General features: G+C 39.3%; 3 protein-coding genes across 5 annotated transcripts in view; 2 read left to right on the top strand and 1 right to left on the bottom strand.

Annotated features, from left to right (window-relative positions):
• Nucleotides 1–6,283: 6,283 nt before the first annotated feature.
• ora2 (olfactory receptor class A related 2) lies at nt 6,284–7,746 on the bottom strand. The gene is made up of 2 exons (XM_026166347.2): nt 7,607–7,746; nt 6,284–7,477 (listed from the first exon to the last, which is right to left on the bottom strand). Exon 2 carries the CDS (start codon nt 7,473–7,475, stop codon nt 6,510–6,512), a length of 966 nt encoding a protein of 321 aa, XP_026022132.1. The 5' UTR covers nt 7,476–7,477; nt 7,607–7,746; the 3' UTR covers nt 6,284–6,509.
• A 3,141-nt stretch (nt 7,747–10,887) lies between these two features.
• On the top strand, nt 10,888–11,969 carry ora1 (olfactory receptor class A related 1). The gene has a single exon (XM_026166348.2). It carries the CDS (start codon nt 10,971–10,973, stop codon nt 11,910–11,912), a length of 942 nt encoding a protein of 313 aa, XP_026022133.2. The 5' UTR covers nt 10,888–10,970; the 3' UTR covers nt 11,913–11,969.
• Nucleotides 11,970–12,583: 614 nt separating this feature from the next.
• phtf1 (putative homeodomain transcription factor 1) overlaps nt 12,584–16,127 on the top strand; it is a 10,338-nt gene continuing 6,794 nt past the window's right edge. The window contains exons 1-6 of one of the 3 annotated variants that reach the window (XM_026167086.2): nt 12,584–12,602; nt 13,278–13,394; nt 13,909–13,965; nt 14,064–14,133; nt 14,336–14,494; nt 15,616–15,796. In XM_026167086.2, coding sequence (XP_026022871.1) covers nt 13,365–13,394; nt 13,909–13,965; nt 14,064–14,133; nt 14,336–14,494; nt 15,616–15,796 — 497 coding nt within the window. In that variant the 5' untranslated portion in view covers nt 12,584–12,602; nt 13,278–13,364. Of the gene's footprint in view, nt 12,603–12,745; nt 13,091–13,242; nt 13,395–13,908; nt 13,966–14,063; nt 14,134–14,335; nt 14,495–15,615; nt 15,797–16,127 lie in introns of those variants that run through there. The other 2 variants (XM_026167082.2, XM_026167085.2) reach the window with 2 other exon arrangements.

Below are 16,127 nucleotides of genomic sequence, written 5' to 3' on the forward strand. Positions count from 1 at the left end.
GAAATAAACAACATTTTTCAACCAGAATGAGTCATAGAATTCAGACTGCGGAAATGAGTGACTCTAAGGTGGCCCTCTGCAGGAACCTCACAGCAACAGTAGCAACTACAGAACAGCGCTACAATTTGAGTAATAGCTCAACAAAACCCCCTGAAGGGAGAATTAAGGAGGTGGGCATGATGTGCACAAGCTAAGTACCTCAACATACTGTTACTGCTGAGATGTCGTTCTCTGCAGGCTTGCTCCATCTTGTCTGCATTCCACAGCAAACTCAGGGTAGTGGCTTGTGGAAAATTCCACCTTTCTGGCATTTAGTGGGAAAGATGACAAAGATAAGGGCAAAATCCTAACGTCTACTACAGTGTAACATTTGAAAGGAACACTTTACCATCTAAGGAAAGCATCCCTTTTGTCACTGCTAACCCAGCTGTTCAGTACTACCGGCTAATTAGCTTGTAAAAGCACAAAGAGTTGAAATAAAGGCGAAAGTTAGTCTCTTGTCTAGCGGTAAGAAAATTCACATGTCAGCACCCCGAATTAACACATTATTTCTCATTTGTATAATATAAATCAAAACTGAAGTGTATGCTGTATTCATCCAAGAAATACAGCATATAATCCCTTTAAAACCACAACCTGTGGTTTTCACACTTTGGATTGGATTGGCACAGATTAAATAAGCAAGATATAACACGTTCACGGGTGACAGAATATTTACCCACCGTTAATTACCACAGAGATATAGTTTTAAAGTCTAATTTAACTCTGGGAAAGAAAGCAAATAAGAAGCATGTTTTCTTCCAAAATATTAGTAACTTGATTCATATTGTACATCCATCAATTCAAATTTTAAAAAGAGACACACAGTACTCAACTGCATCTTCATTGCATGGGCACTAGTGATAATGGTAGTGACAGCATTAGTTGTCTTCAGCATGGAAAAATGGAATAATGATCGATATTGGATCTGTTTTTGTGTGTTTTAAAAATACTATGGCAGATTGTAAAGCTCTAAAAGGTTTATGGTTACATCAAAGTTATCCATAACACCATATGGACTGGACAGGCAACCAGCTTTGACAGGGGACATTTGGCTTTCATTTATCTTAATAAAATACATTTCAAAAATGAGTAGAGAGTTCATTAATGTTGTCACTTACATGCACAGCTAAGGTCACACACAGAATCTGGGTCTCAGTCTTTTTTTTAAGCTGGTAAAATGAACAGAGTTTAAAACTAGTGCCTGACTTGGCAGGTCTGACACCTTCTCAGTTAAAAGCTTTGGTTGTACAGGCAGTGTATTTGGGGTCATTCTTATGTTGTTGGATGAAGGTAAGCAATGAGATTGGTGGAGCTACTTTGTACATACAGTGGTTTAAAAAATGCGTACACTCTGGATTCTATTCTGCTGCTGCTTAGATCTATTGCAATGTCATAAAAGGCAAGAAAGCCTGTTCCTGAAATGTTCATACATGCAAGCCATGACATGACCACCTCTATGTTTATGATTGCGAGTTGTTATCTTGCTACACAATGAATTTGAGGCCATTATATATGCCACACGTAAATACATAAGTCTAATTATGCAAAGTGCCTCAGGTTTTTCACAGTACTAAACAATTCAAAGTCAACATTTAAGCCAATTAATTTTTATATGCCTTATTAGACTATATTTAAGATGTTTTGGTTAGTTAGTGGTGTATGTATCTGATGTCAGTTTTTCAAGTTGCGTAAGATCCTGCATGTCACAGGGTTTTCCTTTATTTTTTGTTTATTTACGTGTTTGTTTTTTAATTAAGTAGACTTGTCTATGTTACATTAGCTTCAATATTCAGGCATTTTAATCAAAATAACAAAATAGTGTATTTAGCAAGTAGTTTGCAGATACAGATATACTATTTTCCTGGAGTTTAATTCAACTTTCAAGCCCCCAGTTTTGAACCCCTACTGTGTTAGCTGCCTTTTAACCGCAGTCATTTAAAGAGATTAAAATCTGGGCGCTGGGCTTATGCTTTCACACAGCATTCAGCATGAATCAGTGTGCTTCAGGGACACGGGATTGGCTCATCAAAGGATAAATCTTTGCAAACTGACATGCCAATGAAGCCTGTTCCTGCCTGATATACATTTATTTCTCTCTCTTACTTTAAAAAGATATCTTGATCTCCGTGAGACTACCTGTATGAAGATAAAACAAAAACTAATTCACCCATGAGTAATAAATTATGAGCCACATACGTATTGAGAGAATTCTTACATAGCCTACGCTGGAACTTCAGTTCGTGTCAGAACAGGTTTCAGCTTTCATTTCAGCCAATCCAGCGGCTCTATCTTTCTGGAAAAAGATCATTAATATTCTGTTATTGTTCAGAAGCTGAAATAAAAACACTCTATTACACTATATTTCTCCTTTTCCTTACGGTAAGAGACACTGTTAGATAAGGAGCAAGGCATCCTAAATGTTTATTTCATGTATCAGTACAGTGGTGCATTTTTTACCTGAGCATGGTGGAGTTGCAGCAGGCTACTGCCCCCAGGCTAGTGAACCAAACCCCACCCAATCTTCCACACTGGACTGAACCTGAAGCTTTTCTCTGTGGAGGTTGCACGTTCCCCATGTGCCTGTTTCCTGACACGCTCAAAGGGCATACACATATGGGTAACTGGTGACTCTGAACTGGCCTTAGGCATTGAAGTGGGGTGTTTGAAATGCATATAATAAAGTGCTGTATGAATGTCTCTGTGAATGGTGAGCGGTTAGTATGGGCTCTACATAAATACCCTTCAAATTCTATTTACCGTGTCATAGTTTATACTTTAAGTACTGTGGTATTCTAGTAGTTTCATTTATTATGCCAATTTGGTCAGTCATACAGATTCAGCTCTTGTCTTCACATTGTTTATTTTGAGCAGACTACTGAATACTAAATTAAAAGAGACTTGGTGTACTATTTCTTTTAACTCTACTCAGACTTGCATGAATATTATTAATGCCAGCAGAGAGAGAGTATTGATTAGCACAGTCCAGAAACAGAATAACAGTCCACCCGATACTGTCCAAACCAACAAGCCTTTATTTCTGTTTTGCTTTATTTTATTTTTACACTGCTCTTTTGTGCTGCTCAAACACAAAAGTATAGCATTTTAATTAGTGAGCTTTAAAGGTGCTATTTGCTGTCTTTGGTTAGAATGAGCCAGCTCGGTGTTTCTCCATATATTCTGCCCGTGCCTGGAGCTGTATAGTTAGTGCCGAAACACCAGAATGACATCAATCTGCTTATCCAACCCTCAAAAAATAAATAAAAAATAAGCCTAATTTCCATTTGCAAACTATTCCCTCACTAACATGTTTCTGCTACAGTGTAAATAAAATCAGAACTGCCAGAACTTTAAACTTTGAAACTCCACAATCTCCATGTTTGTGTTTATATTAACCGTGTATTTCATATTTGAGTCTCTGCAACAAAAAGGGGAGTTAAAGAGTATAAAATGAAAACGTTTTGCTGAGACTGAACAGGGCTAACTTTTACCTCAGCTGTCTAAATGTTCTTCTTTTGACTTCCTTGCTTAGGTGCAATGCAGCATTCCAGACAAGTCGAAACATGACGGTGTGTGCGCTCTGTCTCAAAGAATCAGTTAAACTGGGTGGATGCAAAGAAATGGATCACACACATCTAGCTCTGTAACTTAAGATTGTAAAAAAATTTTTATAAAGATTGTGTTAAACTCGGGTCACCTCCTGTCAGCTATTCTGAGGTAAGGTATAATTCAGCGATTCGAACCCAGATGAACCCCAGGTGAACACTGCACTGAATTAAAGCTACTTCCGAGATGGCTTTTTTGTTTTTTTTTAAACCATCACCCCTGCATTTTTAAAAAATACCAAATGAGTTTAGATAAAAGTACAGTTTTCTGTGGCATTCTCCATCAGTAGCTTCACTCAGATTCTCTAAACAAGACAGCTGAAAAAATGTGCTTTTGAAGGAAAGGCAAAGACAGCATCAGCAAGCTTGAAAAGAGCTTGTTACGTCTGTCATTTCTTCAAAATTTAGGTTTTTTAAGCATAACTTTTTAAGGATTATTTTATTACTGATACTTTTTCATTAGAGTAATAAGCCCCAGTTGCTATATTCGGATAAAGATTTTCATGGGATTACCAACTAAGATGTATTTTAATCCACAAAATAACATGTAAGGTTACAGGATTTAATAAAGAGGTTGGCAGGTTGATGGTGCTCTCAAATGAACTTCATTTATGATCATCATTATCAAACTATTGATATTAGGAGGTTCTTATACATTTGTGCTTTTTGCCACTTTTTGCACATAGTGGTTTCTATGATTAACATTTGGATGTTTGTGTAATTCATAAACGTTTCTGTGGGGGAGGGGACAGTTCTGGTTTAACATTTAGTTCCCGGGTAAAAGAAAAGGAAAAAAAAAAGAAGAAGAAGCTGTTTTTGGGGTGTGGACTTGCTTCAAGGCAGAAAAGGGGGAGGTTTAACCCTCTTGCTGCTTTTCCATTGGTGGACACAGGGACAAATATGCCTGTACCTGGTGCAGGTAAACAGACTGAAATCAGGCACAGCAGAAGAGGATCACCTGGCGTGACTTAATGCAACACTTGGTTTCATTTAAATCCACCACCGTGGAAAACTTGACAGCTTTTTCGTTTGTGGCTTTGCACAGGTTTGTGTCGTATACCTTGCCTAACTACACACAAGGAAAGAGAAGGGTTAGCATTCGTAGATTTTTTTAATTCTTTTTTTTTTTGGGGGGGGGGGGGGGGGTAAATATCAATTAGTTGTGCCTTGTTGTGTTTTCTAGGTGGCAAGTGCATTGCCTTGTCATACAGGTGAAATGAGACTTCAGACTGAAAAGTGTGCATAGACAGGCAGGTTTTTTTGTAAAGTGAATAATTAAGTGTTAGGAGTAAATGCTTCAGCTGAAGGCTGTGAGATGCTGTAATAGATGGTTACAATTGTGTGGGTTTGGACTGTACGTGTTAATCAGCACCCTGCATTCATCAAGCTGAAAAGACTGCAAAAGGATGGAAAACATCGAAAACAGGTCCTTACTTGTGCAGGGAGATGCCTCGCCTGGCACGCCCTTCACACAACCTGTACAGAAGGAAACTTGAGCATACACTCCAATGGAACCTGTCTTTCATGTATTTGTTCTCTTTAATTAATCAACCTCTTCTTCCCTGACAGAAACAGAAAGAATGACATCACTGAAATCGGTGTCAACGCCCCCAGTGATTCACCACCTGAAGGGAGGCTTCAGCGTGCTCACTTCACTTGTGAAACCATCCATGTATTCTATCCTTCATTCCACCGGAGTCTGTGTAAAGTGCTAATCAGATTTCAGTGGTTTGAAGAGTAAGACACATGGAATTTTTCATCCTCAGAGAAGCTTAAGTCATATAATCACATTGTCAAGGGTTTTAATGGTTGCAACTTTTACAATAAATTTTAACAGGGCTTTGTTTTTTTGTTTTTTAGATAAAAGATATGGCCTTTAATGCCCTTTGAAGGCAATGTGATGGTGAAAGCAACAGTTCTGCACAAGCACTGAAAGAGGACTTGTCCTCCTCATTCATACCTGCAATGCGACAGTAGTTGAATACCGCTGCACTGATTGCACTTTAGAGTTATTGCAGGATCACAGAGTGCTGGCAGCCCCACTTTATGTCTTTTTGACTGTCACTCACAGAGGTTGCTGTGTCCTCACCCTGTCTCTCTCTCTCTCTTTACACTTACTTCTCCGAGACATAGCAATTACATAATGACTCCTAAACTCCCACATTGCCACTTTCACAGCAAGCTCATCTGAGCTGCCAAGATGTATTTTTGTGTCCTTAAAGTCTTATAACTGTACCCAAGAAGCCTAGACATACAATATAACATGTGCACGGAACGGAGTAACTAATTGTTGATTAATAAACATCGCTTTTTCCCTCCAAAGAATATAGTCTTTTCCATAAGGTTTTAAACAATTCTCTGTGGGACAATTAGCCTGGCTCATTAGCACAGGACACTTCCCAGATTACATTCAAAGCCTTAATTATAGCTAAATAGGCAGCTACATTGAGCCCATGTCAACCAACTATAATTCTTCCTCCCAATTAATATAGAGGGAATATAAACTAACAAAAGAACATAGTGCCAGATCAGCAGAGATCTGTACAGACTTGTACTCAGTAACAGGGTTGTTCTGATTGATAGTGACATAATAAATAAGGAACTATTAGGTATTTGAATTAAAACACATCTGAAAGGTCTTTTTAACAAAGAAAAGGGCATCATGTTGTGAATTAAGAACTACCAAAGCCATTACATGGGGAAAAAAGACAGTGCAATTCCCAAATTTTAAGCAAAATCAGGAAACTGTGGAAAATAGTGTGCTCAGTATATTTCAAAGACAGAATAACCGATGCATGACCCAGAGTTTCAAAAATTCTGTCTGAGGTTAATCTCAGCCCAGTGATCAACTGATCCCAGCAGGCCTCACATGCTAGAAAGATTTTTGATTTTCTCCACAGCAGACTTCTCATGTGCTACACACCCCAGCCTGCTGTTCACCTTCCTGTTTGATGCAATTATAACCAGAGGGCTTAGTGCTGCATATAGCGAGCCAAAGAATAAACGCAGGTCAGAGATCAGTGAGGAACTCATGGTTTTCTTCACAGTGAGGGTGTACACCCAAAGCCCATTATCTGCCCCATAGAAGACAACATACAAGGTCACAAGTGCCACCACAGCTTTGGCAGCTCGTTGTTCAGCTCCACTATTTCCAGCACCACCGCCACCACTACTGCGGAGTCCCTTCACCTGCTGGCTGTGCTTGTAAAGGAATACCAGGATAATCAGACTTGCGAGTGTCATGAGGGCCATGGGCACAACATCCCTGCCAACCTGGATTGCCCCGTTGGCATCTCTGGACAGCTTTGAAGGAAAGTTCAAATAGCAGAATTGTACATTAATGCCATTGTCTATCGGGCTAGTTTCATTCTTGGTACTGAAAGAAAACAGTATGGCTGCTGTCGTCATGCAGGCATTGAGAACCCAAAGGAAGAGGAACACAAAGGCCAAATAGTGACCTAACAAGGCACGAACAGAAGCCCAGCTTGATCCTGGAGGGGCAATGCTCAAGCACTGATAGGTACTCAGCAGGAAAGTGAGCCAGATTGAGAGGCCACGTGTTGCTCTATAGATAAAGATCACTGATTTACAGCCTGTGTCTCCAAAGATGTCGGCCAGACGGAAGGAGGCCAGGGTCTCCGTCAAAGCACGTACAACCACCACCAACAGGTTGACACAGGCCAGGTGCAGGAGAATAGCATCAGCTGCTAAAAGTCGCTTCTCCTGGTACAGCAAGAGGAGGAATGCCACAATTACAGTGGCATTACCTGGAATTCCCACAACGGTCAGGAAGAGAAAGAGCATCCCACGGACAAACACTTCTGATGCCATTCCTACAGGAAGTTGAAAATCAATAAAATCACATTATCAATATGTTATTTGTCATGCACTTCTAAATGTCAAATGGTGCCTAGCATTTAAATGGTTTCAGGAAAAAATCGTTTCGAAGGTTAAACTCCTACCTGAGAACGGTCGAAGCTAAAGAGGTCTAAAGTGGACCTTGTGCCTGTCACGCTGTGATCCTTCTCTCCTGATGTAGTCAGGGTGTTTGTGTTCTTATACTGGCAGACAGGTAAGATCTGTTTTGCATGGTCCATTGACTTCTCTTCCCTCAGCCTCCAATTACTTGAGATCAATTCAGATGACTGCTTCTGTACCTGTATTGGGTTTCAGACAGGCTAAGACAGTGGAAGCTGTGTGTGTCCTCGTACAAAGAGCTTACCAGTGGATGAGAGATATGACATTAATGAAAGCACAATATCTATCAGTCCCATGTTTATTGTCAAAAAAAAGAGATTACAATCATTCCTCCATGTCACTGTTTCACTGAGTAGAGAGAATTAAATCAATTTTATAATTACTGAACCTATATGCAGATCTCTGTGTAAAACCCTCCACAATACTTTTGCATTTTTCATATCTTCAATCTTTTTTTAAAGCCACTGCAAATCAGAAACCCTCCCTGTGTTGGTTAGACGCATATCAACACCACAGTGTCCTCCAGTGGAGGAAGAGGAAACAAAGGACATTCGACTCACTCTTCATGGTAGATCGCCTGCAATTTTCATTTGGAGCGTGATCCGATTTATGATTTATGATTGTGTAATTCATCCACAGCAATAAAAACTCTTAATAGAATTTAACCTAAACTGTGAGGATGCTGTAAGGACAATATGATTTAACATCGGGGAACTGCTAGAGAACATTAAGCTTAATTCCTGTAACACAAGACACGTCCTACTTTGAAAATTATAGAGTACTTGAAATATTGTGGCCACATTCAGGAAACCCTGATTAAATATTTATTCTGAACACTATGAATATAATGTATGTGTTGGCACTAATGGTGGTTTGATACAATTTCTCCTTGAAAATTCTTGTTCTGTTTTGTTAATTGAAATACTTTTTCTCTGTCATTGAAAACCAACTGGGTAAAACTGAACATGCAAATGTACAAAATATTTAGATTTGTTAATTACAGTTTAATTTTTTCATATTTCTTGTTTTCCAGGATTTTCATCTAGTCTAGTATGTTCCCCTCTATATTTATATGTTGACGTTTTTAATGAGTCTGGATATGTATCATTTAGTGCGGATGTTCTGTGCCTCTCTGTGTTAGTCCAGCTTTTATGAAACTAGGAATTAAATTAAAAGCCAGTCATGTTATGTTTTTGATTGAACATTACATGAAAATCAGCTATGTTTATGTATAATAAAAAAAAATCTAATGTGAGCTCCCGAAGAATTTAGAGTGAATGAGTTTTAGATGATGAAGACAAATGAAATGTAAAATGCTGGGAGGTCAGCTGTCCCCATCTCCTTGTGAGGCTGTTAAGTCAAAATCTTCTGAAAGTGCATTTTTCTTTCTATTGGAAAGATTAAAAGGTGCAGTGAGAAATACAACGAATAACCCCTCTGCCAGTTCAGAGATTTTGCCCTCATCAGCACACACAAAGGAACAAAAGAGTGTAAAGTGATATTTCTCTTAACTAAACTGAGCTGAACATCTAAGAATGGACCTGATTTTTTTAAAATGCATTAACATAAACCGCAATGGGTTTTATCAATTTCACATGACGATTCTCTGCAAGGGTCTGTTTGTGTCCTAGTAACATAAATTTCATCATTACAGAGTATGCATGATATTTGCATGCCATCCAGATTGTTCCAATTGTGTGGGCTTTTCTAGAAGCCACTACACAACTGTGCACTTGAGCTGAAAGCATTTTTTACACATATAGAATATGTATGTACAGCATGGACAATAATAAATCTCTGCTGTCTGCAGCTTCAAGGGAATATAATATTATATAACAAGAATAGTTTTTTGACACACACACTCATATTCACCTGTTGTTCTGACAAACAACAAAATTATAATAGGAGAATAGGAGCAATGCTAAAAACAGATTACATCAGCGAGAACATATCTCCTGTCAAGAGAAAAAAAGAAATCTTTAACTCGCAATGAAGCATACTGTTGCAATCCCCTGAGAAGGACATGCTTGAACTTGCCATTTTAATTAGCTCTCAGAACATTTAAACATGTTACAAAAACACACAGGGAAGCAAATAACACATCTAGTGATTATCTATTCCAAGGCTCCCCCCCGATCCCACCTCCACCCCCAGGGAAAAGCAGGCTTCTCAAACAACACCGTTTTAGCACAAAAATAAACTTGTGCAGCTGACCAGGTTAGAGTCCTTATAAAGACACATTTGCCATTTACAGGTTAGCTGGTTAGAAAACGGGGATACTTATAACAAACTTCCGTTGTCGGTGCTAAATGAATAATGTCTAGTTGTCCCTATGCCCCCAATTAGTGCAGACATGCATTGTTATATGGCTAATTGTTTTGCTTCTCTGTGTCTTTAACATGCTCCCAGGACATGATGGAGAAAAGGAGCGCACGCTGAAGCACCAGCTGTGCGTGTAAAGGCCTCTTGATGGCTCATTCAAAGCATCATCAGGCTGCTTTTGCGTAAACAGTAACCACTCACGGCTGTCTCCACGTGGTCAATCAACCGTATTTCTTAAAACTCTGCAGGGAAATAGCTTTATGATATTTCAAAGTGCAGGAAAATAACACTTAAGAATTTACATAAGGAACTGATTTTCCCAGACTGCAACCAACAACTAAAATCTCTTGACCTTCTCTTGAATCTTTGAAAGAAAGCAAATTTCCACGTTCCAAAGTTGTGCCCGTTGAAATGACTCTTCGGCATTCTTAACATTATTTCAAAGTAACCTTATAATTTCCTAAGGGATTAATAAAGTATTCTAACTCTGATTAATATGATCGTAAGTTAAAACTCAGATTGAGCTAGAAAATAATCCGCATACAAAATTCTGCCATCACTACTATTATTATGTTTTTGGGCAGTATTTTTAAAAAGGATATTTTTACCCCATTACACTGAGAACATGTTAATCATGGATCTGTTATAAGCCATGTAGTGGTCAATACAGCAAGCCAAAAAAGTGTATCAACATCCATGGGGACGCTGTCTCCTTTGTGGGTCTTGTCCTCTGAGACCATGAGTCATATTTAGTTTGTTGCACTAATATCTTGGCCGATCCTTAGGGGCATCTAGGATTATATATTGAACTTACAAAGGCTCTCCAACATTTAAAGCACTAAATACTTTACTTTTTCTCTTCAACTTCAGGTGAGCATCATTTTCACTACAGGTGACACAATTGGTGTTATCTGGTTTTATCAAAACTTGTGTAGTCATCTTGAAAGATTAAGGTTATGTGTATAGTATTTATCACAGTTTTGGTTTTCTGCTTTGTTAATCACGACAGCTGCAGGTCTTGGTGGCATGGATCTGTGTGTGACCATCAAAGGTGTCTCCTTCCTCTTGCAAACAGGTATGGGCGTTTTAGGAAACACTGTGGTACTTTTGGCGTACACACATATCGTTTGCACTGGACCGAAGCTCCTTCCTGTGGACATGATTCTGTGCCACCTGGCCTTTACCAACCTGTTGCTGCTGCTGACCCGCAGTGTCCCCCCGTCAATGACGGTGTTCGGGCTGAAGGCCCTATTGAATGATCCGGGCTGTAAGGTGGTGATCTATGCTTACCGCATTGGCCGGGCTTTGTCAGTCTGCATCACCTGCATGCTAAGTGTGTTTCAGGCAGTGACCATCACCTCTACTGGGCCTTACTTGTCCAGGCTGAAGCCTTCACTTCCATCCCTGGTTATTCCCACCTTTGCAGGGCTGTGGCTCTTCAATATGGCCATATGCATATCAACTCCATTATTCACCATGGCTCCACGAAATGGCACTGTCTCTGCCTTTACCCTAAACCTGGGCTTCTGCCTTGTAGACTTCAGAGACAACTTGTCCTATGTGATTAACGGGGTGGCTATCTCTGGGAGGGATTTTGCATTTGTTGCCCTGATGGTGGGCTCCAGCTGTTACATCTTGCTGCTGCTCCACCGCCACAGCCACCAAATGAAAGGGATTCATCGCTCTCAGGGTGGCGGGGCAGAGACCAGAGCAGCCAAAGCAGTGCTAACCCTGGTAGTTCTCTATGTGGTCTTCTTTGGGATTGAAAATGTGATCTGGATCTACATGCTGACGGTGGAAAAAGTGTCACCGGTGGTGGCTGATATGAGGGTGTTTTTCTCTTCATGTTATGCCTCTCTCAGCCCCTACTTTATCATTTCCTCAAACAAAAAGGTCAAAGCAAAGATCGTGTGCACAGCTGAGCATGAGCAGCCATCAGCGGACACTCAAGATTCGAATGACAAATGACTCTGTCTCTATCTTAACAGCCTGCTGATTCACCTGCTAGACAGCAGAGTTGTTCTATCAGACCTTATCATTTTCAGGATACTCTTATTTAGCTATTATTTAAACAGTAGAACTAAAGAGTAGTGTTGTACAGCTGTATGTATTCTTAATATTTTCATCTGAATTCTAATTAAATGTTAATTACAATCATATGTACCTGTAATATAGTTTGTGCTAATTGAGAGAGAACATTCTTTTTAGTCATATATGCCAGAAATCCCCTCTTCCTTCTCGCCTCCTTATCCTCATCATTGGATTGATACAAAAGAAATTAAAAGTTGAGCTAGAAGCATTTTTACACAGAAAAATTCTTTCAGGAATTTTTAATGAGTCTACTCACTAAAATCAGGAATACTGAGATTTGCAACATGTCTTGGAAATTTTTTAAAAAGGTTTCTTGTAGAGCTTAGATGATTAAGAAGTTAAATAAATATTTAAAAATAATTCAGAGGGACCCTTTTTGCATTAAAGTACGGCTATGGTATTATATAAGGGACAAGCTTAAACGTGAGCGTGATTGATACTACCGTTCCTACAGCAGCTGCGCTGTCAGTGGCCGAAATGTTATGGAGGTATTGGGTATTCTGTTTCCACGGATTAGCCTTTCAGGTAGCACTTGCCCTCTGAAGATGTATGCGTTTCATCACTGAAGTACGTATACTGACATATATGTAGCATAGTTTTTGTCTATAATTTTAGTTCATGCTTATTACTTAATGTTGACAATTGCATACGTCTTTGAAAGGGGTTTCTCTTTTGAATAACCTGAAATGGCCACCTGATAGACAAACCTCAGGGAATATTGGGAGCCAACTTAAGAAAAACAACAAACCCAGGAAAAGGGAAGCGGAAGAATGGGCTAAAAAGTGTAAAATAGCTTAAATAAACAAGTAGACGTATGTGTGAAAGCAGAAGAGCTGCTAAAATGTAGTATTTTCAGAAATTATCCGCGTCGAAACTTACCGGAAGAGGTAAAGTAAGCTGTAATCGGCGCTAGTAGTTAGCTCAGTTGCACAAAAAGACGCTGCAGCGTGCAGCGACCCGAAACTGATGACAAGAAAGTGTTAACGAGCAGTTTGTAATGATCAGAAAGGGTTTCTTCCAGTTTGTGCTAAAGCTACCGTGCTGTTTAATTCCAGGTAAAAAATAATTTCAGATAATTACTTTGGCTACTTTTAGCTAACCCTTAGCGCACCTGTGTATACACAGGTGCTTGTTTCACACCAAAACGCGTTCATTTTATCTCTGCTTTCCCTTGCGGGCCTCTCGTTTAAGTTCTGCTTTTTCCAAGCTTCAGCATTGTGTCCGTGCACCATATCTGATTAGGGAACACATCTGGATTTCTCCACACTCCTCCTCTCTTTACCGTGAAATGACCTGATCCGAGTTGACCGGTTCCCCTGTCTAATAACAATGGCAACAATAGCCTGGTACCAAGAAAAGGTAAGCGCAACACATCCAGTACAGTTAGTGTCATTTAGGAAAGTCTTGGAAACTCATCACTTGTTACAAACCTATACTATATACTTTACTAGTAAAGTCTAGTAATATAACGTAAGATATGTAATGAGCCTTGTTTGTGGTTCTTTACTTACTTGTTTACTACTTAGTACATTAAAAACTCTGCTAAACCTAATTACTGTTACTATTAATCTGATTTATTTTGAAGTGGCTGTTATTACAATTGTAATAATTTAATTCATAGTCATTCAATCTTGAATCCATATGCTCTGATTTACATCCTTACATCTCACAATTTATTAAATCATTTCCTTTACCTCTTTGTTCCCTTACTCTTTAGAAAAATTGATTTAAATAAAAACAAAAGTGTGGTTATATCACACAAGCTTTCCATAGATTTAACTGGACATGGTTTTGTTTGATCATTTAGTTGTTATTATCACCTCTTGTGTTTTCTTTGAATTAAGATAATTAGAAGAATTATATTTTGTTATAGATCGGGGCATATGATCAACAAATCTGGGAGAAATCTCTTGAGAATGCCGATCTAAATGTAAGATACTCATTTTTCTCTTTAATGGAATAAATGTTTGTGTATTTTTAGTGCATTTGACCTCTAAGTTGAGTAAGAAGCCCTTACTATTTATATAGGGTTTGGACAGCAAACCAAAGAAGACGGGGCACATCAAGCCAGACCTTATTGATGTTGATTTAGTAAGAGGTGAGTGTGAATAAGGAGCATTAATTGTTTTGAAATGTATTTGAGACATTTCTCCAGGTTTCTTGTCAAGCAGATAAACTATGCAATGTATATATGTATGTGCAGTGCTTTATCTGGCTCTGTTTAATCTCTTCTTTACTTTAACCTTGCTCCATCACTTAGTAAATGTAGTTTTAACAGACCACCCCTTTCATCCCATCAGGATCTACATTTAGCAAAGCCAAACCAGAGAGTCCATGGACAGCGCTGACTCGAAAGGGTCTGGTCAGAGTGCTGCTGTTCCCGTTCTTCTTCCAGTGGTGGATCCAGGTGACCTCCATCTCCATCTCCTCATGTATCCTCATGCTCTACATTATGCAAGGTTAGCTCACCACCACTCATCTTGCAACTATAGCCTTAAAACAAGACTGACCTCAACTCAAACATCAGTGTAGACATTCAACCTAGACCAGGTTCCATGCATCAGAACAGTTTTTAATTTACTGGATAAATAACTTTGTATCTGCTTAGAGAAGAGTTTCAGTGAAGAATAGAAAACTCTTCTTTAACAGCATAAGTCAGCATTCGTGTGCTGGAAGAGCTAACCAAACCGAATGGCTGAATGCGTCTTTGTGTTTATTTCTTTAATCAAAATACACAGAATCAGAAAAAACGTTAATAATTTCCCAAGGGCAAATTGCTTTATGTCAATTACTGAAATATGTGTTAGTTGCAGATCTATGCAAGAATAGACTATTTTGTTATATTTTATAACTTTTTAATATATTATTTGATTTAGTTTAGTTAGTTACTGATCTCACTGTCTTGGAACAACCGTGACCAACTGTGGGATTCAAGTATTCCGATTCTGCTTCTAATACTGATAATAGAAACACATGATAGCTCTGGTTTAAATGTTGTGGAGCCTTACCGTCACACAGCAGCTGACACATGACACATAAAAACTCTTCAGTTGTGCCATTTGGATTGTCGCCCCCTTGGCCAACAGTTCAAAATCTGGGCTGCAGAAATGCACTAACAACCGCCAAAAAAGCAGCATGCCCTCTCTCACAACCACTCACTGATTAATTCCAGTCCACCTTAACTCCCTGAAAGCAATTGGTGGAAACATCAGGAGTACTTTACTGTGACCGTGTCTTCAAATTGTTGCCTGCAAGCACCCAGACACATGCACACTCCTTTCCAAATAAGTTTGATTTTGTTGGTTTTGTTTAGGTTGTTTGATTACGTATTTTTAATTGAAGAAAGTACACAGGTCTCGATATGCTCTGTTTGTGGTTCATGAAGTTAGATCTATTGCTGCAGGCTCAATTCGCCAGCTATTCAACACAGCTTACATTCATTTATATGCAACACTAAACTTGTTACCCATCACACCTGAGGAGCACAGAAGAGACCTCATTAGTAAGCATGAATTCTGTTATAATGTCTCCCCTAAGAGACTGTTTTGTTTGCTGTTGCAAAATGTTTTGCTCCCCTCAGTGGCAGCGGTGCTGCTGTACTTCGAGGTCCCTAGGGCGACTGCCAGCGAGGTGTTTGGACCCATGTGTCTGATGCTGCTGCTGGGTACCGTGCACTGCCAGATTGTGTCGACTGAGTCCAGCCGGTGGCCCTCAGGCAGTCCAGCTGCCAGCAATACCACCAGCCCCACGCGCAGAAGGAGGTAGTTTCCTCATTGTTAGGCGCTGCACGCATTTAGTGGTTAGACTAACACAGAAACACACTCACACTCCTTGTGGCTCATGCATAAAGTTCCATGTTAAACATGCAGATAGACCCGAAACACTACTCCTAAACATGCACCTGTACCATGAAGTCAAGTCCCTCAGAGGTTGTCACGTGAGATTTGCCTTATCATTGTTAACTTATTTAATGTTACATAACTATTATGAACAACATCTCCATATAAAAAAACTGTAATATTCAGTATGACTTCTCATGACACTGATCATTTGCTACATTTTCTTTCATTTGCTTTTGAGAGAGTTACTGTA

This window comes from Astatotilapia calliptera, chromosome 5, assembly GCF_964374335.1.
Source record: "Astatotilapia calliptera chromosome 5, fAstCal68.1, whole genome shotgun sequence".
Taxonomy (NCBI): Eukaryota; Metazoa; Chordata; class Actinopteri; order Cichliformes; family Cichlidae; genus Astatotilapia; species Astatotilapia calliptera.